We start from the raw sequence: 26719 nt of genomic DNA, 5'->3' as shown, positions 1-26719 counted from the left end.
ATGCTACCGTTTTATACTCTATGTTACCAAATGTTGGATTTCAGTATTGCATAGGTAATCCTTCACAAATTGTAAAAATAAAGTTGATCAAGGGTTCACAATATAAATAAACAACAAACCCTCGTTAGATCTACTCGATGCATTATGTTGGTTTTCACTTTATATATATGTACTACATAATTTTAGCACATATAAATAATAATCAGCACGCAGGTTCTTTCTCCTTTCAAGCATGGACAATTGCAAGCAAACTAACGTTGTGATTGTTACATCTACTCAAATGCCCAACCTTATGGTAGATATGTAATTTACACATCGATTGAGATCCATAAAGAATATAAGAGATTTGTTTGGTTGAAATGAATGAAATTATATGAAAATGACATCAAAATTATACTATATCTATCCTTATCAGGACTCACCAGGAGTGATAAAAAGCATATTTATGGACATAATCAAGTATACCATTGAAAGAAAAACTCAACCTACAATCTTACTTGTTCATTTTACAAGACGACCCGCTTAGTATAACATCTCATGGTTGTCATCATATATATTTTACAGAGCAGGAATATTTTCTTAGTGATTTATTAAATTCCTTTCCAATAAGGACATATTACAGAAGATACAGAGGCATGACGTCGAAAGAATAAGTTTCATCAATGTGGACAGAATTATTATATAAAAAAAAGTCCTTTGCAACTATCTTCTTGTACTGTTTTTCGTCCCTTTCACGACATGTTGCTGGCAATTGATTTGAATATTTCAGGCAGAACCTGTTGACGCGCCTGTCTTTCTATCAATCTCTTCCAAAGCAGCCCACAATTGCGGATCTGCATAATCCTTAATAAGTAGTGCTGGTTTTGCTGTCTTTAACAAGTGTTCGGGATTTCTGGTGGTCAAACCAACAACAGGCATTCCAGCAGCAACCCCAGCTGTTATTCCTGAAACAGAATCCTGGAAAAACATGCATAATATGAATTGATTTGCAACACACAAAACCAAGCCTGAAAAGGAAGTTGAACAAGAAGCCAAACCTCACATATAAATGTGTGATCTTTCGACACCTTGAGTAGTTCGAGTGCTTTTAAATAGGGCTCTGGGAAAGGTTTGGCACGCTCACAATCACTCCCGATAATTACATACTCAAAGAAATCTGATAAGCGAAGAAGAGAGATCATCATTTCAGCATTTTCCCTAGGAGCGTTGGTAACAGCAGCTCGTCTCAAACCGCGGTCTTTTATCCATTTTGTCAATTTGTCAAGGCCATTTATAGGCTTAATTTGTTCCTTGGCCATTCTGTATTGTGCAAATTTAAAATTACAGGGTGATACATTCAGTAAGCTGAACAAATAATATGGTGAGTATATTCACCTTCTAAACACCTCTTCTTTATCTTCCATAAATTTTACACCCTTTGCATGGTCGTCGGGAAACAGGAAATTGCCAATATCTTGATTATGCTTTCCAGCAATATTCTTAACAAAGAACTCCTCCGTGATAGGTACCCCGTCGTTGAAACCTATCTGACAGTTTACCTAGCAGTGTTAGGCTCCAAAAAAATCTAACTCAAGATACATAACATATGATGCTTATTTTTGTTGTGCCGAACACACTCATACATACAAACCAAATTACATCTTATTTATCCAAATATCAAAATGGGCAAGAAAGAGCAAACCTACTTTTGCAAACATTTCCTGGAAAGCATAGAAGTGGAGGGGATCTGAATCGCAGAGTGTTCCATCAATGTCAAACAGTACTGCTTCTAGCGGAACCAAACTTGAGAGAGATGTGCTGTTTTAAACAACGAGATCAGTTTTCTACCTTACTATTTTAAAACTTAAAGTCAGGATCCCTTGTAACACATTTTTCATCAACCAAGAACTTGAATTAAAATTGTATGGATAGAAATAACTCACATATGAAAAAACATAACAATATCACACAAACTAAGATATCAACTTAGTGAGGTAATTTTAGAAATCCTACAACATGATACATATGCACAGCAGAAATTTGTGATAGAATACAAAAAAGACAGTATCAGGATCAAGAAAATGATCGCACCACATTATTCGATGAATTGATTAAGATATTTTTCTTGGATCATATCAATACATTGCAAAAGTTTGTTGCTAGAGGCAATAATCAAATAACAAGGAATTTATGTTGTGGGTGTGAAGCAAAACCTATATAATATAAAATCAGTACTCTAACAGATACAAATATCAAGAAGCGTGTATTATAAAGTTGTCAAGTAACATATATTAAGCCAAGAATGGATCTAAGAAGTAAAGAAATCATCAAACATAGAAATATGTAAAGAATGAGGTTTATATATGATCGATCACCTGTCGATTGAGTCCGTCATGATAATAACTCAATCACTTGGCTACGGGGCTCCTTAATTTTTTTTATGGGAGGGGAGGGGAGATTCAAACGGGAAGAAGAAGGTTGCAGTTGATGAACGGACAGCGAATGTTCCAGGATCCACGCATATGAATATGTACTTTTTCAACATGTTCTTTTTACTTGTCACGTCACGCACATGCGACAATTTCTGTACACAAATGTCTTTATAATCAATATATATATATAAAGGAGGATGCGGGCGGCTTTAGAATTTCTCGACTCAGTCTTCTGATTTTTCTTAAATTTCGGAGAGAAAATATAGTTATAATTCAAAAAATCATGTTCAAGAATTCTAAAAGTCGTACAATTCTTTTCCTATTGATATTAAATTTTAAATGTAACTCTGGAATCTAGAAGAAGGGTTCTTAATTTTTTATTTAGGAATCATAAAGGTAATATAATTCTTCTAATTTTCTTAAATTTCAGAGAAAAAATATAGTTATAATTCAAAAAAATCAAGTTCAAGAATTTCTAAAGATAATATAATTCTTTTTTTATCCGATTATAGAGGTAATACCCTAGAATCTAAAAAATGAATTGTAAAGGTAATACAATTATTATTTTTAATTACATACACTTGAGCGAGATCTTCTGTTGGAGGGCTCCAATAGATTTGCTGAGTACATAAAACTTTAAGATCACAATGCAAGCTACAAGCTTCAACCCAAACCAAGAATTTAAGCACAATCACCTCACTAGACTAAGGCATATCTTTTGTTATAACCACAACAATTTCAATAATATTTTATCTGAAACGGTAGAGTCTGGACTCCAAATTTAGGTCCGTCCTCGACCACTGGTGAAAAAAATAAGATTTAAGAATTCTAAAGATAATATAATTCTTTTCTTATCGGACTTCAAAGGTACTCTAGAATCTGTTAGAATTCTAACAGTAATACAATTCTTTTTTATATTAATTTATAAAATAAAAATAATACGATTCTTTTTGCAAGACGGATTTCTGTTAGTCGTTTCAAAGAAAACTGAATAGCGTGATTACATAAATTCTTTGGATTAACCACAATATATGATGCTGGTCAGAGGTGGGAAAGTGGTCTAAAAATAAATTTCTTAAATTTTGAATAAGAAAATAAAATTATAATCTAAAAATTATAGACAAGTACAATTTAGAAAAATTAAATTCTTATTTTCAAAAGTTATAAAATTTATATTCTTATTTGATTAATATTTTTCAAATTATATAATGCAGTACGGTAATGTGGCGTCTCTGAAAACCCTCCATTTAATTTTTCTAATTCTTTGAGAAAAAATAGGTAAAGTAGCTAAAAAATAGTTATCGTAAAAGAGATATAATTCTAAGTAGTTAAGAAGTAGGAATCTTAACGCGTCTGTCGAAACTCTCCGGTTAATTTTTCTATTTTTTCTAATTTTTTTGAGAGAAAATAGGTAAAGTAGCTAAAAAATAGTAATCGTAAAAGAGATATAATTCTAAGTAGTTATGAAATAGAAATCTTAACAAAAATATAATATTTAAAATTTTGTGAAATTCTAAGTAGTTAACAAATAAGAATCTTAAATTTAAAAAATAGGAATCTTAAGAAAAATATAATAGCTAAAATTTATGAAATGAATATATTTATCCAATTATGATTATAATATTATCATAACGTAAATGATTCTTGAGAGGATATGCGGGAGGTTACGTGGAGTCTCTATAAACTTTCCGTTTAGATTTCCAATTTTTTGAGAGAAAATAGGTAAAGTAGCTAAAAATAATAATCGTAAAAGAGATACAATTCTAAGTAGTTAAGAAATAGGAATTTTAACAAAAATATAATAGCTAAAATCTATGAAATTCTAAATACTGAAGAAATAAGAATCTTAAAAAAAAAGATAAATCTAAATAATTAAGAAATAGGAATCTTAAAGAAAAATATAATAGCTAAAATCTATGAAATTGGATATATTTATCCAATTATAATTATAATTTTATCATAAGGTAAATAATTCTTGATTAGTATTGTATTTGAGGGGAGAGCGGCCCAAATTCATTTTTATCTAAATATTAATAAATTTTCTATTAGCATTATATTTGATGGAGAAACGGCTAAAATAATTTTTTTTATCTAAGTTATAATATATTTTTTTTATTAAAACAGGACCACAACTAATATAATATTTATCCAATTATAATCTTTAACTTTATCATAATTATAATAATTTTTATTAGTATTGTGTTTGACGGTGAAGCGACACAAACTAATATCCATGTTATAATGTTTTGTTATTAGCATTGTGTTTGACAAGTGAGCGGCTCAAACTAATTTTTATCTATTATTATATTTAATTTTTTCATAATTATAATAATTATTAATTAATATTATCTTTTATAGGAGGGCGGGTCAAACAATTTTTTTATTCTTATTGTGTTTGACAGGAGGGCCACTTAAACAAATTTTTATATTAATTATAATATTTTTTATTAATAATATATTTAACGGGAATACGACTCAAAATAACTTTTATGCAATTATAATATTATTTCGTATCAAAATTTATAAAAAAGATTTTTTATTAGTATTGTGTTCGAGGGGAGGGCGGCCCAAATTAATTTTTATTTAAATAATAATAAATTTTCTATTAGTACTCCCTCCGTTCTTAAATATTAGTCGCTTTGACTTTGTGCACGTAATTTGAGGTGTACAAAAAATATAGATCTACGTATTATTTTTCAAATTTTTTTTTTCTGAATAAAAGTTTAACATCTATATTTTTATTCAAAAAAAAATTTAGAAAATAACGTGTAAAAATACGTTTTTTTTACACCTCAAAATACGTGCAAAAAGTCAAAGCGACTAATAAAAAGGAACGGAGGGAGTATTGTATTTGACGGGAAAAGTAGCTAAAACAATTTTTTTATCTAAATTTATAAAGAAATCATAACGCCGCCGCGAAGCGCGGCTTTTTTCACTAGTTAATATACTAATAAAATAACTGAATAATGACAACTCTCCAAAAAATAAAACAAGTTTTTCATTGTTTTCTGCTAGTTCGGTATTTAATAAAAGCGTTAATAATTTTGAAGTGCTGCAATTCAGATATTGCTGCAGTTCAGATGCATATCTGTTACTACTACTATTATTATTCTTTCTGGTTTCTACCATAGGTAACATCTTTTTTTTTTTTGGTATTAAGATCTGGGAATATTTTAGTTTCATATTTCATGTAATGATAGTTTATAATTTTTTCGTGTAATTGTTTTTCAACTAATATGATTGTTGATTACGCGAATGTTAATATTGGTATTGGTAACTTGAATCATAGTTTAATTTAATAGTCAGTAACTTAATTTGAAATTACTAACTTTAATTTAAAAATTATTTTTATTTTGTCATTGTTTTAATTTGGCGGTAATTTCTTCTGTTTTCTTAAAAATTTGATTTTTTTTTAATTTCAATATTTGGTCTTAACTAAAATATTTGGTTTCTCCGCAAAAAAATAAATATAATAATCTCAATACATGGATGGATGTCAGGTTCATCTTTTTAAATATATCTCTCCGTCAAAAAATAAAGAAATCTCAATGTACTGATGTCAGAGGTTCACCTTGCCTGCACACTGCACTTCTTCTCGGTCGGCCGAATCAGCTTGCGAGTTGCGTACACTGATAATATTGTTTGCCATTTGCCAGCATTCACTATCAGGACTGAGCATGCAACTTATCTGTGAGTGATTTTCATTCTTGTAACTTGCAGATTTGATATCAGTTGTAAAATATTTGGAGCTGAGCACTCAATCCGTTAAACTACTACTCATCAATCAAGGTTGCTGATATCCTGCTCTTTCTTCTGTTTATCATCCTCAAAATATTTCTTAGCGATAACACGAAATCTCTGACATCCACGGATTGTAATTATAAGAACGCGGACCAAAAAGAATGAGAACAAAAAAGAGAACACTGCAGCTGTGCAGCAAGACCTTTTCCCCGGTAACAGTGTCCACCAACCTCTCAATAGTCCTAGACTCAGTTTGTTATCAAAGGGTTTGAAGTTGCACCATTGCAGTACTTACGAATTTATCAAATAGTTTTTCTTGCATTTTCTGAGATAAGGATAGCAAAGCCTGCTCAGTGGACTTTTTTTCCAAAGGGGAAGGTCTCAATAGCCACTTATCGTATCTCGGGCAAGTGCAAAGCCACCTAGTCCGTTGCTCCGCTTAGCTTATATCTCTCTTAAGTTTAGGCCTTAGCTTTGTCACATGAGTTTAAATTTCATATTGCGCCTATTAGGTACAACCATGGCCCAAACTTCTCCCATAGGAGTTAGCTAATGAACCTCAAATATCATGATCATTGACGGTATCTGCTAGACATTTTAATCTGAGTACCCATGTCACTTAACATGGAGTACACCATGCTTCTCTTATGAACGGAACTGCTTACTTGAAGAGATTCACCCCTTGTATCCCCAACCTGAAACACACTTGACCCTGAAGCTTTTTGGAAACCCTTTTCTACTATCCTCCTCCTCACATTATCTACATCATCCCACCTTCCTTCTGCAGCATATATATTCGATAACAAAACATATGGTCCAATATCCTCTGGTTCCAAATCAATCAACCGCTTAGCCACTACTTCCCCAAGTTCTACATTTGAATGACTCCTGCAAGCTGAAAGTAAAGCTCCCCAAAAAGCAGGCCCTGCCTCCATTGGCATATTTTTGATAACGTCTTCTGAGTCCTTCAGCAAACCTGCACGGCCAAGGAGATCAACAATACAACCATAATGATCAATCTTTGGCTCAATTTTGTAGACTCTATGCATAATGTCAAAGTACCACCAGCCCTCCAAAATCATTCCTGCATGAGTACATGCACTTAAAATGCACACAAATGTAGCATCATTTGGCATCTGGCCACTCCTTTCCATCTCCATAAATATTCGAAGAGCTTTCTCTCCATCGCCGTGCATTCCATAACCCATGATCATCGAATTCCATGACACGACGCTTTTGTCAGGCATCTCGTCAAAGACATCTTTGGCCAAATCCATTGCCCCACATTTGGAATACATTGTTAAGAGAGCAGTCAAGAGTAAAACATCAGCCTTAATATTTTTATCATGTTTTATGTACGAATGAACCCATTTTCCTCTATCAAGATCTGTTAGGTGTGCACATGCAGTCAAGACACTCATAATAGAAGCTTCATTTGGACTTACTTCTCCTTCTGCCATCATCCTATCAAACAATCTCAAACACTCACCATATTTGTTCACCCTTACGTACAAAGCCAATACAGTATTCCATGTCACAACATTCCTAACCGCCATTTGATCAAAAAACTCACATGCAGCCACAACATTCCCAACCCTCGCAAACCCATCAATCAAACAATTCCAAGAAACCAAATCCCTACACGGCATCCCATCAAACAACTCCTTCGCCCTCTCCATATCCCCAACTCCCACATACCCCTTAATCATCGAATTCCAACTAACCACATCCCTCTCCACCATCTGATCAAACAACCCCCGCGCCAATCCCACCTCCCCGTTCTTCACATACCCATCAATCATCGAATTCCAACTCACCAAATCCAACTCACAACTCAAACCAAACACCTTCTCCGCACTCCAAACCCTCCCACAAACACAATACATATGAATCAACGCATTCCTCACAAACAAATCAAACTCAAACCCATGTTTCACAATCCTCCCATGAACCTTTTCCCCTTCTCTAACACACCCCAACTCCCCACAAACCTTAACAATTATCGGAAAACTATAATGATTAGGCCGCACAAATCCCCCCACCATTTTCTCATAATAAAACCCCAATCCACTTAAAGGGTCATTCAAATTCACAAAACATCTTATAATACTGTTACAAACAAAAGCATCAGGCTCATCAAAATGATCAAACAGCTCAACTGCATAATTCACTCCAGAGGGTAAAGAACAGAGCTTTTTAACTACACGACTAAAAGCAAGAGAGTGTTGAAACAGGCCTGAAACTATGAGCTGGGCTTGGACTTGTTTGAAGTTGTGTAGAGATACATTGTGTGTGTCTAATGTGCGGAGGATTGGGTGGGTCAGATTTAAGATGGGCAGGCCTTTGTGGTCTATTGAGTGGGTGTGATTGAGTTGGGGCCAGAGTTTTGGTGGGGTTTTAGAGAAGCTTTTCTGGGTTGCGATGAATTTCTGGAGAGAGCGTGTTGAAATGTGAGACATGTTTTCTTGATTTGGCGGGAAGGATTTACAAAAATGATGTGTTGGGAGAGAAGATAGTAGCCAGACAGGCCATTCTGATTTCTAACGGTTACAAAAATGTTTAACCATCCATGCTTGAGGTGTATTATGAGCGAAATTGTAAAATTGTATTAATATTAAAATAAGAAAAAAGTTCGGAGACCACGTTTTAATTAGAGACCTTAAAGACCGTATTATACTTGTTCTCCAGTCAAAACAATCAAAACACTATGAAACTTATTATTTTGCGAAATACATTATATTTGCAGAATAATGTGTTTTTCACTATTTAACTTGTACAAATTTTTAACAAAATAATGATGTCTATAGAACATGATTTGCAAAATAACACATTTTGCAATGCTTTTATATCATTCTATAGTTGCAGAACGTGTTCCAGGTCTCTAACTAAAAAGTGGTCTTCATAGAACTTAACTCTAAAATAACATATCTATACTATACTATAATAAGCTAACATGGGTATAATTTGTAGTCCAAGGTTTTAGTTATATTTTTTGGTTTAGTACTCTCCTTTTGGTACTACAAGTCCTCAAATGTGGAGTCTATTAGTATTATATTGTTAAACAGTTTCAAATACTAAAAACACTAATAACAATCCATTATCATATAATATTTCATTAAAAAAATTATAATAATGTTATGAATACAATTATAAATATACAATTTTGAATATCTTCTTCTAACAAGAACCTTCATTTAACTCTTTTTAACTTTAACTTGTTTTATTTTATTTCAATATAAACACAAACCATCACATAACCCTTTCTAACTCTAATCTTAAAAGTTATTGTTGTCAAAAAAACCAAATTTACAAAATTACGTTGAAAGTCGATTGATTAGATTACTGAATCTTTCAAAGATATTACACGGTCGGTTATATTTATTAGGGTTTTTGCATTTTCAAATAATCAGAAGAAAATATAGTCAGTTGAATAATATAATTTAATTAAAATTCAATCCAATAATACTAAAATACTAATAAAATAATGTTAAAATTTAAATTATAAATAATAAATTACGAAATATATAACCGCCCATGCTTCGCACGGGTTAAAGGCTAGTATTATTTATGATGAATTAAAGGGATATTTTATATGGTACACTCGTGAAATTGACTTTTCATGATGGTATTATCACATTTTTGATTTCTATCTCTTATAATCTCGTATTCATGATTTTTACATAAAATACCATGGTGTTATGTAAAATATAACAGAATTGATCTCAAATTACAAAATAAAATATATAATTTAAATTTTTATTCAAAAATTCATGAAATTGACATTTAAATCACATAAATTGGAATTAAAATGATGAGATATATTTAAATTTCACATCTGAACCTTGACCACTTATATCTCATTTAATTTGACTCCGATTTATATAATTTAAAAGTCTATTTTACGTATTTTTTTATAAAAATTTCAAATATTTAATTTATTTTATAATATGAAGTTAATTTCATTAAATTTTACATAACATGAGATATTAAAGATGAAAAATTAAAATTAAATGGAAGTAAAAAATGTAATGATTTCATATGAAAAAGTTAATTCCACAATTGTATTATAATATACCTAAATTAAAATACCAATAATATATTACTTTTAGAATATAATCAATCAACATATCACATATCATCTAAACTACTTATTTCTATAATTTCAAAAAACTAAATATATATAAAAATATAAAAATTGATAAAATATATTATCTAATGAATATAGCTTTTATATTTTTATAAATTAATTAATATGTAAAGCTGTGAGTCAGATTTTTTTTTTCTAATACACACGCACACGTGGGGAATCGAATTCCCGACCTCCCGTGAGGAGTTTTTTTTTTTTTTTTTTAAATTTAACTAAACCAAATTAAAATAAGACCATTCTAAAATCGAGGGAGTAAAAAAATAGTAAGAAACAAAAAATAACCATCTCCCAGAATTAGGCTTTTGGCCATTGAGGGCAAATAGGCGTTATCTTGATTCTTGAATAGGTCTGCTCCAGATATAGTAAAACCCCATCTCACTCACCTCTCAATTACACATAGCTATGGGTATTCTCTCTTGGTGGAAAGGTGCTAAAACCCCCTCATCTTCGTCCCAATCCAAACCCGACCCGAACACCCAACACAAACCCGAAGTTCCGGGCATGAACGGTGCAGTGGAAGTGACCCGACCCGCTCCGGTATCAGGCATCACCGTCTTTGAATTCGGGTCGGTTGCAAATTCAACTGATAAGGTTACTCTTGCTGGGTACTGCCCTGTTTCCGATGATCTCGAGCCTTGCCGCTGGGAGATATTGAAGGCAACTGATTCGGAGGCGCCGCAGTTTCGTATTGTCTTTTGAACTGAATTTGAATTAGAGTTTGTTTAAGGAAACCCTTTTGTTGGTTTGTTTGATATATGGTTGTAATTGAGAATTGGGGTTTTCATTATATGTGTTATGGAACGAGAAAATGTTCGGGTTTGTTGGGTGTGTTTAAGAGCTTAATCGATTCATATAATATGAGAATTTGATCAAAATGCAATGTTTGTTTTGTGTTATTGACTGTGTTACATGCATTGCCGTATATACTAGATATTTGTTATTGTCGAGGACATTTGTTTGAGTTGTGTGGAAAAAGAATGCTCAACTTGTTGCATTAGTATGGATGTGAGATTTGCGCATCAGATTTGTAGCTGATTGATTGGTTTTTTAGTATGTGATCTACCCTTTATTTTCGTTTCTGTGATTTACATTTAAGTTTTGCTTCTTGTTTCTTGTAATAATCAGCTGCTAAACATTCGTCCCAACTTCCAAGTATAGGATATATTACAAGCCTGCTTTAGATGACTTAAGTATGTATTTAGTATTTTTTGCTTGGTTATTTTCTGTTTTTTTTCTGCGTCTTCTGAGGATTTAAAATGTATGAACACAATGCTAACGATTTTGATTGGTTTGCACAATGTTTGATATTTTTGTGTTGAAGGCTATGGAAAAGCTTGTGTTGGAAACCATTAATCAGAAATACACCTTGCCTGATGTATAAATGGGATTAAGGTGAGGTGTATTACTCGGTAATGAAGAGGAATGTATATAAATGTTTATCTTATTAATTTGTAAATAAACAATAGTTCATATACAAAAACTCAACTCCACTGTTCCGAGCAGCTACTAGTTGACACAATATAATTTTACCAATATCATGATCCCCACTCTACGGAGATAGGTGCTTTATCAAAGAAATCGCGAAGCTACTGTGAGAGATGATCAGATGATTCTACAATTGCTAAGATTCATGTCTCCTATCAGAAGAATACCCTCTTTTAATGGCCAAGAATTTAGCAAAAATGGAAAATGGATGCCAACCACCTGCATTTTACTTTTTATATACTATTGTATTTACAATAGTAATCTTGCATAAAGAATTGTTTACTATTTTAATGTATTCGCGGAATGTGATTATTGAGCTTTAAGAGAGGAGTCAAATACTTGATGCAATATTGGAGGTTTGTTATTTCTCTTGGCAGGTCAACGAAAATTGTGTTTACAGAGCCTGTTACCACTGTTTATGCTATTCGGTGTTCAGTGTTCAGGACATAACTATGATCTGAATCTCTGAGGTGTTAGAATATCACCAAGATAACATGATCAAGAAACTGGTATGTGAGTTTACTTCCTTTTATGATTTTTTTCATATTGCCAATTCAGACCATTTAATTAAACAGTGAAAAACATCCACCTGATCCAAGAACTGGTATTATGACTTATTTGAATTTCATAATGGTTATTATATTTACTATTTAGAACACTTGAACAAACAGCGAAATAATATCCTGACTGGAAAGACCAGGGTGATCTATTAAACTCTTCTTTGGTTCTAGATGTCTTAACTACGAGTACACTCAAAAGAGATAAAAAAAATTCAGACATCATTAGCAAGTGGTTCGTCTCTTTCTGTTTGCGACAAGAAGCTGGTAAACATCATTATTTTCTTGGTTAAGATGAAGTAGAAGTAACTAATATAATATGATCTTATGTTCTTATCATGAGTTGAGTATAAAAGAATAACATAGTTAAGTTTGATATATATAATCATAACTAGAATTATAACTGATTACAGGTCATGTTAAAATTAGAGGAACCTACTTTTGCGTTGTAGGTGCAGTTATTTAGCATTTGACAGGAAGTATAATTGAAGCAAGATTAGTAAGTTTGTTGAACAAGTTACTAAATAGCAAAACATCCAATGGGGGTTCAGAATTATCGAATACTCCACTCAAACAATAAATAAAGTTAAAGTTTAGTGCCACGAAAAAAAGAGTTAAAGTCCCTGTCAAAAATAAATTGGTCAAAAATAAATTATTTAGAAGCTTTTTCTTTAGCCTAAGGGGGGATAAGTAAGCAGATGCAATCGATTAAAGTAAAGTCCTTTCTTCCCTCAATTGAAAAAAAAAAAAGAAAAGAAAAGGTAAGGTAAAGTTCGTTTTCTTTTGTTGGTTTGTTTGATATATGGTTGTAAATGAGAATTGGGGTTTTAATTATATGTGTTATGGAACGAGAAAATGTTCCGGTTTGTTGTGTGTTTAAGAGCTTAATTGATTGATACAATATGAGAATTTAATCAAAATTTAATGTTTGTTCTGTGTTATATGCATTGCTGTATATACTAGATATTTGTTATTGTCGAGGACATTTGTTTGAGTTGTGTGGAAAAAGAATGCTTAACTTGTTGCATTAGTATGGATGTGAGATTTGCGCATCAGATTTGTAGGTGATTTACCCTTTATTTTTGTCTCTGTGATGTACTTTTAAGTTGTTTCTTGTAATAATAAGCTGCTGAACATTTACTCCAACTTCCAAGTATAGGATATATTCTTTGCCCGCTTTAGATGACTTCATTATGTTTTGCTTGCATATTATCTGTTTTTCTTTCTGGGTACCTCTGAGGATTTAGAGTGTATGCACAGTTGCACACTATGCTAAGGATTTTGATCTTTTTGCACAATGTGTGAGATTCTTGAGTTGCTAACTTGTTGAACAAACTTAGGAATCTTGCCTTACAGTTACTTTAGTTTTAGAAAAGCAGTGGCATCAGATTCTTTTATAGTCACTCTTTTATACTAGTTTCTGGACATTGTTTTATGTTAAGCTAGCTGTGTAGCCTAGTTTGATTATATCGTTTCGTGGGGAATACCCCCAGACATGCATCTGCTGTTCTGAGGGAAACAATTTGGTTTAGCAAAAAAAATAATTTACTCCAATTGTGTGGGGGTGGGGGTAGTTTGGGGTGGTGGGGGGGGGGGGGGGGGGGGGGTAGAATTATGCAGTACTTCACTCTAACAATAAATAAAAGTAAATTTTCAGTGCCATAGAAAAAAAGTTAGAGCCCCAGTCAAAAAAAATAAACTTCAAGCTTTTTCTTAAGCCTAAGAGGGAATAAGTAAGCAGATGCAATCGATTAAAGAGAAGTTCTTTATTCCCTCAATTAAAAAATAAATAAAGCTCTTTATAAATAGGTGAAATTTTGTTGGGACTGAAGCTGGAATATATAGACACAACAGAGGCACAACACGGTCACAGTGTCATCCCCTCCAAAAATAGATCACACACACACACACACACTGCTCAATCCTCATCATTTTCCTACTTGTCGATCTGTGCCACACAGGAAATTAGTTTAGCAATGAAGCACATTAGTCATCCAGGGCACCTGTTAGAATTAAAAGAGGATAATGTTATTAGAGAGAATGCTATGTGCTATGTTTGTAATAAAACAGTTATAGGCACTCCTACATACACTTGCACTAGTAAAAGTGTTAGTTGTCAAAGTTTCTATCTGCACAAGAGCTGTGCAGAATTACCCCCCAAAATCAATCACAATAAGCACAGGCAACACCCCCTTGCTTACCTACCATGTGAGGGAAACTTTTGTGATGTTTGTTATTGTTATCCAAAGTTCGCTTATTCATGTTTAAACAGCGACTGTGACTTTGATGTGTGCTTGTCTTGTGCTTTTGAGGAGAGAATGTATCAGCATGAAGGTCACGCGGAGCACACATTAACATTGGTGCAGAGGGTAGCTTTGTTTACATGTGATGCTTGTGGAGAGGAAGATAAAGACTTATCCTATATATGCAACGTCTGTCAATTTTGGATCCACAGGAGATGTGCCTCGTCACCATTACATATTTCTGTTTTAGCTTATCACCATCACCCTCTTACTCTTATCTACGCCATTCCTGACATGCACAGGTACTTCAGCCGATACTGCACCATCTGTGATGAGAAAATTCACGTAAACATGTGGATGTATTATTGTCACAGATGCACATATTTTGTGCACATGAAATGTGCTGCATCCTCGGAGACGGAATCTATGTTGTAAGTAACTCCATTGTTTCCTAATTTGTCATGAACCAATCTGTCTCTGCTTTTATAAATCTTTTAAATAATTTTAATTGTTGTTTTCAGAAATGAGATTAATTCAGGCGGCATTGAAGCTAAATTGGCTGATTTGGTACGATTTCCTCGACGCAGCGAGGAATCAGTGTTTGAACTTATCCTAACCCAGTGTGAAAAGTTTCGAGTTGAAGTTCAAGGTAAAGGAAAAAACAGTATCACTGTATCAACAATACCTAGTGATCCACACACGATTGAAGAACACTGGAGCCACAAGATCCATCCACTAGAATTGCTCCGGTTTACTATTAGCGAGGATGATGATATTGATGACAGTCAAACGTTGATATGTGATGGGTGTATTCAACCCATAACTGTTTTTCATCCATATTATTACGCTTGTAACCAGTGTAATTTTTTTCTCCACTCATTCTGTGCCATAAAGTTACCTATGGAGTTGCCTGCAGGAGCATCTCTGTGTCACCCACAACACCTGCTCTTGCTTCGGAAGAGGGATATATTCTATGAACTTGTGGAATGTGGAGTTTGCGCCTACTTCACAAACGGATTCTACTATGAATGTGAGACTTGTGATTTTAAAGTTGAAATCCGTTGTGCATTTGCGCCCTTAAGGATAAATCATACATCTCACAGGCACTACTCCCTTATTAAGCGCCCATTCTCAGGTTCAAGGTGTAACCTATGTAGATTTAATATTTCTGAAGGCATTGAGTATGCATGTGAAACTTGTGATAAATTCCACATTCATTGGCAGTGTGCACTTTATCCAAGTCAAATGAAACACAAGTATGATCCTCACTCCGTAACCTTGGAGTACCCTCCGTTTTTCTACGAGGGAGTATTTCACTGTGAGGTATGTGAAAATCAAGTTAACAACCAGTTGATGCTCTATCATTGTCGTGCATGTGATCATTCTTTTCACTTTAATTGCCTGCGTTCGCGCAACAGCATCAAGTTTGGAGGGACCGTTGAGCTTAAGATTGACAATAAACTTCATACACTTGCATTTGTTGTAAAGAGAAGTACAGGAAAGACTGATCCTGATCACTATTGTAGATCTTGTGGAACAGGCTACGAGTATTATTGGTTCTTTGAATGTGATGGTTGTGGATATCTGCTCTGCCATCAATGTGCGTTTGAGAAGTTGAACAAGTAACAAGTCATCAAACTTTTGGTGTTTGTTGTACTTTCCTCTGCTTAATATCATTGTGTTCTTTTTTTGCTTAATATATGTGCAACTTGTTGTAAAAGTTTGTTTGGTTCTTCCATTCCTGTGTTAGTTTATGAAAGCGAAGTAGACATCTGTACTTTCTTGGATGGACTGGATCTCTGCACTTGGGCTTTCTTAAGAAGCCCAAGAAACTAAATTAGCAAGAATTTAAAAATATATGAAAAAAAAAAGCACAACTGGATAGCACCAAAGAGTGAGTTTATCCTCTGTTGTTCCTGCAGACCCCGGTTCAACTCTGTTCATCCAAAATATTAGAACAGATGTTATTTTGTAAGCATATAAGCTTGTTGTAAAAAATGTAAAAAACCCTAAAAATAATTATTTCCCCGGATTGGGCTTTAGGCCATTGAGGACAATTAGTCATTATTGTGGGTGTTTGGCCCCCCTTATAAGTTGGACTTCTCGACTTATAAGTTAGAAGCACTTATTTCGTACCGTTTGTGTAAGAAGTCAAGAAGCACTTAAAAAAAGTTAGGAATGCTAGCTTTTGTTTCAGGGCTTCTACTTATTTCCCAAACACTTTAATCACTTATAAGTCTTATCTTGCTTCTAACTTCTACTCCACTTATTTATTTTAAGTAATAAGCACTTATTTTAAACTCACCCAAACGGCCCCAATATCTCCTGAACGTAGCTATGGGTATCACTATCCTCTCACTCCTCTCTTGGTGGAAAGGCGCTAAAAACCCCTCATCTTCGTCCCAAATTAAACCCGACCCGAACACCCAAACACAAACCCGAAGTTCCGGGCATGAACGGCGCAGCAACCCGACCCGCTCCGGTATCAGGCATCACCGTCTTTGAATTCGGGTAGGTTGCAAATTCAACTGATAAGGTCACTCTTGCAGGGTACTGCCCTGCTTCCGATGATCTCGGGCCTTGCCGCTCGGAGATTCTGAAGGCAACTGATTACGGGGCGCCGCAGTTTTGTATTGTCTTTTGAACTAAATTTGAATTAGAGTTTGTTTAAGGAAACCCTTTTGTTGGTTTGTTTGATATATGGTTGAAATTGAGAATTGGGGTTTTGGATGATGTGATACGAAACGAGAAAAAATTCGGGTTTGTTGGGTGTGTTTAAGAGCTTAATCGATTGAGTAATATGACAATTTGATCGAAATGCAATGTTTGTTTTGTGTTATTAACTGTGTTACATGCATTGCTGTATATACTAGATATTTGTTATTGTCGAGGACATTTGTTTGAGCTGTGTGGAAAAAGAATGCTTAACTTGTTGCATTAGTCTAGGTTATATTAAAAGCCTGCTTTAGATGACTTCAGTATGTGTTTAGTATGTTTTGCTTGCGGATTATCTGTTTCTCTTTCTGCATCCTCTGAGGATTTAGAGTGTATGAACACAATGCTAAGGATTTTGATCTGTTTGCACAATGTGTGATATTCTTGAGTTGAAGGCTGAGGAAAAGCTTGTGTTGGAAACCATTAATCAGAAAGACATCTGGCCTGGTGTATAAATGGGATTATGCTGAGGTGTATTACTTGGTAATGAAGAGACATGAATATAAATGTGTATATTATTAATTTTTAAATAAACAAAAGTTCATATACTAAAACTGAACCCAGCAGCTCCTAGTTGACACAATATGATTTTACCAATATCATGATCCCCACTCTACCTAGATAGGTGCTTTGGCAAAGAAATCACGATGCTACAGTGAGAGATGATCAGATGATTCTACAATTGCTAAAATTTATGCCTCTTATCAGAAGAATACCCTCTTTTAATGGCCAACAATTCAGCCAAAATGGAAAATATAGTTGGCACCCTTGTAAAAGATGACAGCCACCTGCATTTTAATTTTTTATATACCATTGTATTTACAATAGTAAACTTGCATAACATTTTATTGATATTTTTGATGTGTTTGTGGAATGTGATTATTGAGCTTTGAGAGAGGAGTCAAATACTTGATGCAATATTGGAGGTTTGTAATTTCTCTTGGCAGGTCAACGAAAATTGTGTTTACAGAGCCTGTAACCACTGTATATGCTATTCGGTGTTTGTAATTTCTCTTGGCAGGTCAATGAAAATTGTGTTTACAGAGCCTGTTACCACTGTATATGCTATTCGGTGTTCGGGACATAACTATGCATCTGAATCTCCGAGGTGTAAAAATATCACCAAGATAGCATGATCAAGAAACTGGTAAGTGAGTTTACTTCCTTTTATGATTGTTTCATATTGCCTATTCAGATCATGTAATTAAACAGTGAAAAACATCCACCTGATCCAAGAACTTGTATTATGACTTTATTTAAGTTTTATGCTGGTTATTATATTTAGTATATAGAACACTTGAACAAACAGCGAAATAATATCTCCGATGGAAAGACCAAGGTGATCTCTTAAACTCTTCCTTGGTTTCAGATGTCTTTACTACGTGTAGACTCAAAGAGATACAAAAAATAATAATAAAAAATGCGGTCTTCATTAGCAAGTGGTTCGTCTCTTTCTGTATACAACAAGGAGCTGGTAGACATCATTATTTTCTTGGTTAGATGAAGTAGAAGTTGACACAAACTTCATGTGCTTTTTTAAGAGAAAACATAGTAACTAATATAATATGATCATATGTTCTTATCATGAGTTGAGTATAAAAGAATAACATAGTTAAGTTTGATATATATAATCTTAACTAGAATTATAAATGATTATAGATCATGTTAAAATTAAAGGAATCTACTTTTGTATTGTAGGTGAAGTTATTTAGCATTTGACAGGGAGTATAATTGAAGCAAGATTAGTAAGTTTGTTGAACAAGTTACTAAATAGCAAAACATCCAATAGGGGGTCAGAATTATCCAATACTTGCACTCATACAGTAAATAAAGTTAAAGTTTCGGGGCCACGAAAAAAAGAGTTAGAGTCCCGGTCAAGAATAAATAAATTTAAAGCTTGTTCTTTAGCCTAAGGGGGGAATAAGTAAGCAGATGCAATTGATTAAAGTAAATCTCTTTATTCCCTCAATTTAAAAAAAAAAAAAAGAAGTAAAGTTCTTTATAAAAATGTAAAGTTTTGTTGGGACTGAAGCTGGAATATATAGGCACAAGACTGGCACGGCACGGATCAAATTGTCATCCCCTCTAAAACTAGATCAGATATAAATATATACTGCTCAATTCTCATCATATTCCTACTTAGTGATGGAGCACATTAGTCATCCTGAGCACCTATTAGAATTAAAAGAGTATGATGTTATTGGAGAGAATGCTATGTGCTACGTTTGCGATAAAACAGTTATAGGCACTCCTACATATACTTGCACTAGTAAAAGTGTTGGTTGTCAAAGTTTTTACTTGCACAAGAGCTGTGCAGAATTACCCCCAAAAATTAATCACAATGAGCACAACCAACACCCCCTTACTTACCAACAATGCCATACAAATCACCTTTGTGATATTTGTTATTTTGGCATAAAGTTTGCTTATTCATGTTTAGAAGCCAACTGTGACTTTAATGTGTGTGTCTCTTGTGCTTCTGAGGAGAGAGTGTTTCTGCATGAAGGTCACAAGGGGCACACACTAACATTGCTGCAGAGGGTAGCTTTGTTTGTATGTGATGCCTGCGGAGAGGAAGCTAAAGACTTCTCCTATATATGCAACATCTGTCAATTTTGGATTCACAAGAAATGTGCCTTGTCACCGTTCCATATTTCAGTCCTGAACTATCACCACCATCCTCTTACTCTTATCTACTCCATTCCATTCATGCATCGGTACTTTGAGCGATTCTGCGCCATCTGCGACAAAGAACTTCACGTAAACATGTGGATGTATTATTGTCACAAATGCACATATTTTGTGCATATGAAATGCGCTGCATCCTCGGATACGGAATTTATGTTGTAAGTACCCTCATTGTTTTCTAGTTTTTCATGAGCTAATTTGTCTAGAATATTATAATATTTTAAAATAATTATTGTATTGATGTTTCAGAAATGAGATTAAATCAGAGGACATTCATATTGAAGCTGAGTTGGTACAATTTCCTCTACGTGGCGAGGAATCAGTATTTGAATTTATTTTAACCCAGTGTGGAAAGTTGCAAGTTGAAGTTCAAGGTAAAGGAAAGAACAATATTACTATATCAACAACACCTAGCGATCCACATGTGATTGAAGAACACTGGAGCCACAAGATCCATCCATTAGAACTGCTTCAATTTGCTGTTAGCGAGAATGATGATGTTGATGATAGACAAATGTTGATATGTGATGGGTGTATTCAACCAATAACTGTTTCTCACCCTTATTATTATGCTTGCAAGCAGTGCAGTTTCTTTCTCCATTCCTTCTGCGCCACAAAGTTACCTATGGAGTTGCCTGCAGGGGCGTCCCCTTCTCACCCGCAACACCTGCTCTCACTTCAGAAGAGGGATATATTTTATGAACTTGTGGGATGTGAAGTTTGTCCCTACTTCACAAACGGATTCTACTATGAATGTGAGACTTGTGATATTAAAGTTGAAATCCGTTGTGCATTCGCGCCCTCAAGGATAAATCATACATCTCACAGGCACTACTCCCTTGTTCAGCGTCCATTCTCAGGTTCAAGGTGTAAAATATGTAGACTACGGATTTTTACAGGCGTGGAATATGCATGTGAAACTTGCGATAAATTCCACATTCATTGGCATTGTGCACTCTATCCAAGTCAAATGAAACACAAGTATGATTCTCACTCCGTCACCTTAAGGTACCCTCCGTTCTTCTACGAGGGAGTATTTTACTGTGAAGTATGTGAAGAGCAAGTTAACAACCAGTTGATGCTCTATCATTGCGATGCATGTGATCATTCTTTTCACTTTAATTGCCTTTGTTCACGCCAAAGCATCAAGCTAGGAGGGACCATTGATCTTAAAATTGATAATCGGTCTCACACACTGGCATTTGTTTTAAAGAAAACTACAGGTAAGAAATCTCCCGATTATGTTTGTAGATCTTGTCGAGTCTGCCACTATTATTACAGGTTTTTCGAATGTGTTGGTTGCGGATATCTTCTCTGCCGTGACTGTGTCACTGAGAAGCTGAAGAAGTAACGAGTCATTTCATTGTGGAGACCTCCCGCACTATATTTGGGTCTTTGTTGCACTGGCAAGTCATCGTGTTGTTCTCTGGTTAATATATTAAACATGGTGTTCAACTGTTCCTCACTTTCATAGTTCCATCTAACACAGCACAGACTATTTTTAATTTAGAAATTGTAATTGTTTAAAATTTCTACTCTCTATTTTCCCGACATGATTTCCTTAAACTTATTACTACAATGATGAAAATGAATGAAGGGGTGGCGCAAACGTTATCAAGCAAAGAGTCTGCAGTCTGCGCCAAGTTCAAACAACTATAGGAAATTAAAGACTCGGTGGCCGTAAATTAGTTATAAGTCAAACATGTGACTTGTTGAATTTCTGATTTGATCAAAAATCACATGTTTAGTTGCATAACAGAAAAGTATGGGATTTTTTTTTCCCAAATTCATGATATGAATTTCATGTGTTTTTACTTGAATTTAAAAGATAATTTATAATTTTTATTAATATATTAATAGTACAGAAATTTAATAAATTATAAATTTAAAAAAATTATCTGAACATTAATTTAAAAATTAATTGAAATATTTATAAATAATAAGCGTCTTTTTCAAATTAAACTTTCTATCTGTGAAGAAGTTGGCCCAAACTTGTGCAGTACTACATAAAAGAAGTTGGCCCAATAACCCCAAAATATAACATCGGTTCCTGCCGGCCCAAAGAAAAAAATTAGTAGTAACTTTTAATGATGTTTCTAAATTGATTAAGCTATTAAAAAAAAATTACAAATGCAACTAACAAAACAAGAAAATTACAAATGTAAAAATCACTTCAGTCGATATGAAATGGCGTCATAACCATGGGCATATGAGGGGAGGAATTGACCTATACTGAAGTCTACACTAATCATAAAAATTGATAAAAATAATATAAAATTTAAGTTTAGAATAATGAAAATAACCAAAAAAGAAGCTCTTATAATACTATAAAAATTTTACTCAGATATTATTGCTAAAACTTAAGCTTATGTCTCTTGACCATACTCGAACACTCGTGGAATAGCTTGCGAGGATTGTACCGTTGTTTTTTTAATTTATTTATTCACATAGACAGAAACAGGCGTGTGGGAAGCAGAAGCATGACACAACGAGACGTAAAAAAAGAGCGCAGAAAATGGCATGTATTCCAAAACAAGTTCATGTACAAATATGACATCCATGCATCAACACATGTGACGGTTGATAAATCTTTGTAGGAGATGACTCAGCCGAGGCAGAATCAACAACGTACACAAACCTCAAATATCTTACAGATGTTAATACATCCAAACATCTCCTACGTAAGTGTTCAACACAAAACTATGGGCGCGCCAAAACCCAGGGGCAGGATTCCTCCTCTCCTGTCCTTTCTTCTTCAACTATTCACCTACCGCCCTTTGTAAATGTACGTCTGCTTCGTTTCACTTATTTTTATATGTTGTTGATTCGAATTCAATATGTGTCTCTACTTGTCAATCTTGTCATCATCATCCTACTTTTTATTTTCTATTTTTGTTACTTTTTCCTTCCGGGTCCCTTTCGTATTTTCACAATTTTTTTATTTTTCGACATCCATTTTATGATGTATGTAAAATATAATTTTATAAATTAATTTTTACATCTTATTATTTATATAAGTATTTAAGAGAAAGTTTTGGTCATGAAAAAAATATTAAAATTTATAAAATGACGGATTTAAAATACATGCCGTCTCAAAACATAGAGGACAACAGGAGTATGAGTATGTTTTTGGGGTACCCACTGAGTCAGGCCCTTTGGTCATTACCGAGTGGTCGACATTGTACCACCACCTCCTCCTCCTTTTTTTTTTTTTTTCTTTTTCATCACGTTCCACCTTTCTTATTATTTAAGTTCAAACCATTTTATTTGTCAAAATAAAGATCATATATTTATTGTGCAACAAAAATATTATGCATAATTTTGTCGGTTTTTAAATAAGAAGTGTTTATTTTCTAATTCAAATCTATTTTGTTAGACGAACCAGACTAATCTCACACGAGGTTTTTTTTTTTCCTAAAGGAAATTTATTTGAAGATAAATACTCTTTTCTGATTATATGACCTTTATGTAAACATTGTTAGACTAATATCTCACCAAGCATATTTTTCAAAAATAATAAATTTTATCTCAGGATAAAGACTTTTTATGTTTTGTTTTATTATCTGACCTTTATATAAATATTCTCATCACGTAATTAAAATTATTATTTTTATTTTATGAATTGAAATTGATGAAATATGTTTAATCCAAAAAACCTTTCTAAAAAAAGTGTTAAGAAAGTACTTCCTAGACTTTTTATTCTCTTGTTAAATTTCTTCCTAAACTTTTAATGCACGTACTCGGTACTTGCGGTTTTTGTTATAGAGCCATATTGGGGTGAAAAGTAAATAATTATAAGCACGCCGTTACGAAATCGACTAAAAATAGCGGCCTCACGGGTGCTGGATCCGGGTCATGAGTTGCTGTGGGCTCAGCTCAAGTGGGTCATCCGGCTCCCTAGTGATATACAGCTTGATGTAACCATCATTAATATCATGTCACAATGTAAGGTGCGTACCAAACGTTTTGGGCTCTTTTTCAACCAATTTTATGGTCCGAGTTCCGGTACAACTCCAAAGCTTTCACCTACTAAATAAATACTACGTTAATTTTTTCTTCTTATGTTTGTTGCAAATAAAATGTCTTTTATATTTGATACTTATTTTTACGGCAATTTGCAGGGGAGAAAAAGAGAAAGTGATAAATAGTGTAACAACGGAAGGTTTGGTATAAACCAGTAAACCTACACTTTCTGCTTCCTGCAGGGATGAATAGACGAAATGAAACCAGGATTGTTTGTTGTATTTGTATAATGAAATCGCTTTTCTACTCTCTTCTTTTGCTATCCTTTTTTCTACTTTTACCAACAAAAAGAGCAGTATTATCTTTGATGTTAAGCACCTAGAGGTTGTTTAATTACATTCAAAAGAAATTATTATTTTATTTAAAATAAAATGTTTATTATTTTGTCTTTTAAAAATAATAAATCTCTCTAAAAGTTATCCCTTATGTGTAGGTTGGGTAATTCACTAAAAGTGCTTTGTTTAGTTACACTTACAGGAACTTACGCAAGATTTACCTTCTTAATGGGACTCTGGTCTTTTATTTAAAAGAACAAACGTTTTGATTTTAAAAAAACCTGTTCAACAAACATGCGCTAAATTTCCTAAACTTTGTGATTCGCTTTTCTTTTTTGTTTTACTCAATGGTGAAAGAAAAGCCTGCGCTTCAAATATCGAAAAACCCCGAACAGCAATTTTAAAAGTAGCCCACCAAGTAAAGGGTTTAGACTTTGTTCATCAGTAAGCTGTCCTCTGGTGCACATGGATTTGATACAAAATAGGATTCTAAATTTATAGTTATGCAATATGAATATAGGATTGGGGTTCTTAGCAAAAAAAAAATATAGGATTGGGTTGAACGAACTCCGAAACTTATAAGAATTCTTACTATTCTGCAGAATTTAGTATTTTAATATTCAGAGTATATGTGTGTCATAAATTGGAATCTAAAAATGAGTAAAAATGAATATAAAAAATTATTTATACGTTATGCACATAACATAGTAGTTCAATAATTCATGTTCTACAAACTTTATGATATTATTTAGGGAAATTCTTGATGGTACACTCATAGAATTGGCTTTTCTCAATCGTGCCATCGCATTTTTGACTTCTACCAGTGGTACCCTCGTACTTTTAATTTACTCTCTATGGTACACTCGTGTACTTTTGATCTACTCTCTATTGATTTCAGATTGTAAAACAAATTGTATATTTGAAATCTTTGCGAAAAGTTATATAAAATAGACCCTTAAATCATGTAAAACAGAGTCAAAATGAGTGAGATATTAATGACAAAGTTTGGTTATGAAGTTTGAATATATCTCACTCATTTTGACTCTGTTTTACATGATATAAGGGTCTATTTTATGCAGGTTTTCGCAAGGATTTCAAATATGCAATTTGTTTTACAATTTGAAATCAATAGAGAGTACATTAAAAGTACACGAGGGTACCATAAAGAGTAAATTAAAAGTACGAGCGTACCATTGGTAGAAATCAAAAAGGCGATGGTACCATTGAGAAAAGCCAATTCTATGAGTGTACCATCAGGAATTTCCCTATTATTTATCAGTTTTTTATGTGTTATATAAATAAGAAAATAATTGAGTGAATACTAAGATCACCCCAGCGGGGGGTCACTTTGCGCCTCGGGCCACGAGAAATGGAACTGGCAAGCTGATTTTTCATTATTTTGCATTGGAGTTGAGGAGGAAAAAGTGGACAGGACCGGGGAGGCGACCCCGAGCCACTTCCTGCACACACTCTTTATATATATATTATATTGATTCACATGCATTTTATTAGTTTGAGTCCATGATAACAATGAACTAAATATATTATAAAATCAATTAAAAAGGGCCTACTGAAAGTGATAAATGGCACTCGCATTGGAAGACAATACCTGTCTTCTTGACCAGGACAGTTTTTTCATACGTGGCATATAAATGACACTCAGAAATGGGTTATGCATTGTGGATGCTCTAAGTTCGGGAGAAAGTGATTCTCCTTTGAACCTAATTCTATTAATATTATAATTTAGTTTTAATGTAGTAATGTATTCGGAATCAATTTGTCTACAAATATAATTTAGCCAATAAAAACCTGACATTTACAGTGACTTTAATAAACATTTTAATAAACACAAGACTGTGCGAGAGTGACACAATAATTCAGCAATGGGAAACAAACAAAACGGAAACTAAAGCAGAAAAATGATTGAGTCCTCGTGGTGAGCTGAAAAGTTTGAAATGATAATTATAACTACAATGTGTCTGGAGGAATAGTGAACAATGGGTTGAATTTGATCTGGATAAAGATTTTGGGGAATTATTTGCGATTCAACTTTCTTTTTTGATTTTGATTTCGAAAAAGACAATTCTTTATTATATAATTTTAATTTGTGATATATAAGATTGCACGTAGCCTCATGATGGTCCAGTTACTTTAAAGAGTTGAATATTCGTTTGTAAAGTCTGAGTATATAAGTAATTTTAATGCGCCCCTTTTCAGTAATTGAACATTTAATGTGATAAGTTCATATATTGCGTAAAGAATTTCCATATATGAGTATTAACTTTGATTTGCTTTAGGTTATAACTTCTGTTTCTAAACCATTAACCAACCAAGCAACTTTGCCGGGCTTTTTTTTTTGTTAAAATATAAAATTAATTTTTGGAACAACTTTAAAATTTAAATTCATGTGCATATCATTTATATGATTTATATT

General features: G+C 33.5%; 5 protein-coding genes across 7 annotated transcripts; 3 read left to right on the top strand and 2 right to left on the bottom strand.

Annotated features, from left to right (window-relative positions):
- Window positions 1-465: 465 nt before the first annotated feature.
- Window positions 466-2558, bottom strand: LOC108208049 (haloacid dehalogenase-like hydrolase domain-containing protein Sgpp). The gene is made up of 5 exons (XM_017378524.2): window positions 2355-2558; window positions 1686-1797; window positions 1375-1526; window positions 1038-1299; window positions 466-957 (listed from the first exon to the last, which is right to left on the bottom strand). The coding sequence occupies exons 1-5, from the start codon at window positions 2372-2374 to the stop codon at window positions 766-768; spliced, it is 738 nt and encodes a 245-aa protein (XP_017234013.1). The 5' UTR covers window positions 2375-2558; the 3' UTR covers window positions 466-765.
- A 3287-nt stretch (window positions 2559-5845) lies between these two features.
- Window positions 5846-8734, bottom strand: LOC108207947 (putative pentatricopeptide repeat-containing protein At5g37570). Its single transcript, XM_064088382.1, has one exon. The coding sequence runs from the start codon at window positions 8609-8611 to the stop codon at window positions 6725-6727; it is 1887 nt and encodes a 628-aa protein (XP_063944452.1). The 5' UTR covers window positions 8612-8734; the 3' UTR covers window positions 5846-6724.
- A 1844-nt stretch (window positions 8735-10578) lies between these two features.
- Window positions 10579-11195, top strand: LOC108206396 (uncharacterized). Its single transcript, XM_017376677.2, has one exon. The coding sequence runs from the start codon at window positions 10702-10704 to the stop codon at window positions 10996-10998; it is 297 nt and encodes a 98-aa protein (XP_017232166.1). The 5' UTR covers window positions 10579-10701; the 3' UTR covers window positions 10999-11195.
- Window positions 11196-13948: 2753 nt separating this feature from the next.
- On the top strand, window positions 13949-17423 carry LOC108206806 (uncharacterized). Of its 2 annotated transcripts, XM_017377218.2 has the most exons (3): window positions 13949-15015; window positions 15106-15907; window positions 16003-16162. In XM_017377218.2, exons 1-3 carry the CDS (start codon window positions 14318-14320, stop codon window positions 16024-16026), a joined length of 1524 nt encoding a protein of 507 aa, XP_017232707.1. In that variant the 5' UTR covers window positions 13949-14317; the 3' UTR covers window positions 16027-16162. The 2 variants fall into 2 exon arrangements, with proteins under 2 accessions (XP_017232707.1, XP_017232705.1); XM_017377216.2 differs by having other exon boundaries at window positions 15106-17423.
- On the top strand, window positions 16929-21516 carry LOC108209574 (uncharacterized). 2 transcript variants are annotated; one of them, XM_064088381.1, is made up of 3 exons: window positions 16929-17095; window positions 18321-20145; window positions 20237-21516. In XM_064088381.1, the coding sequence occupies exons 2-3, from the start codon at window positions 19445-19447 to the stop codon at window positions 21336-21338; spliced, it is 1803 nt and encodes a 600-aa protein (XP_063944451.1). In that variant the 5' UTR covers window positions 16929-17095; window positions 18321-19444; the 3' UTR covers window positions 21339-21516. The 2 variants fall into 2 exon arrangements, with proteins under 2 accessions (XP_063944451.1, XP_063944450.1); XM_064088380.1 differs by having other exon boundaries at window positions 18247-20145.
- The last annotated feature ends 5203 nt before the right edge of the window (window positions 21517-26719 follow it).

Source organism: Daucus carota, chromosome 2 (genome assembly GCF_001625215.2).
Source record: "Daucus carota subsp. sativus chromosome 2, DH1 v3.0, whole genome shotgun sequence".
NCBI classification, from domain to species: Eukaryota; Viridiplantae; Streptophyta; class Magnoliopsida; order Apiales; family Apiaceae; genus Daucus; species Daucus carota.
The sequence above is the reverse complement of the archived record's forward strand: the minus strand, read 5'-3'. Positions and strand labels throughout refer to the sequence as shown.

Bases quoted from the DNA above. Each gene is read 5' to 3' on its own strand.
- LOC108208049 (XM_017378524.2), bottom strand. From the start codon at position 2,374: ATGACGGACTCAATCGACAG. The intron at 1,300-1,374 runs GTGAATATACTC...TGCACAATACAG, and splicing joins AAAGAAGAGGTGTTTAGAAG to AATGGCCAAGGAACAAATTA. The intron at 958-1,037 runs GTTTGGCTTCTT...ATGTTTTTCCAG, and splicing joins ATCACACATTTATATGTGAG to GATTCTGTTTCAGGAATAAC.
- LOC108207947 (XM_064088382.1), bottom strand. From the start codon at position 8,611: ATGTCTCACATTTCAACACGCTCTCTCCAGAAATTCATCGCAACCCAG.
- LOC108206396 (XM_017376677.2), top strand. From the start codon at position 10,702: ATGGGTATTCTCTCTTGGTGGAAAGGTGCTAAAACCCCCTCATCTTCG.
- LOC108206806 (XM_017377216.2), top strand. From the start codon at position 14,318: ATGAAGCACATTAGTCATCCAGGGCACCTGTTAGAATTAAAAGAGGAT. The intron at 15,016-15,105 runs GTAAGTAACTCC...TGTTGTTTTCAG, and splicing joins TCGGAGACGGAATCTATGTT to AAATGAGATTAATTCAGGCG.
- LOC108209574 (XM_064088381.1), top strand. From the start codon at position 19,445: ATGGAGCACATTAGTCATCCTGAGCACCTATTAGAATTAAAAGAGTAT. The intron at 20,146-20,236 runs GTAAGTACCCTC...TTGATGTTTCAG, and splicing joins TCGGATACGGAATTTATGTT to AAATGAGATTAAATCAGAGG.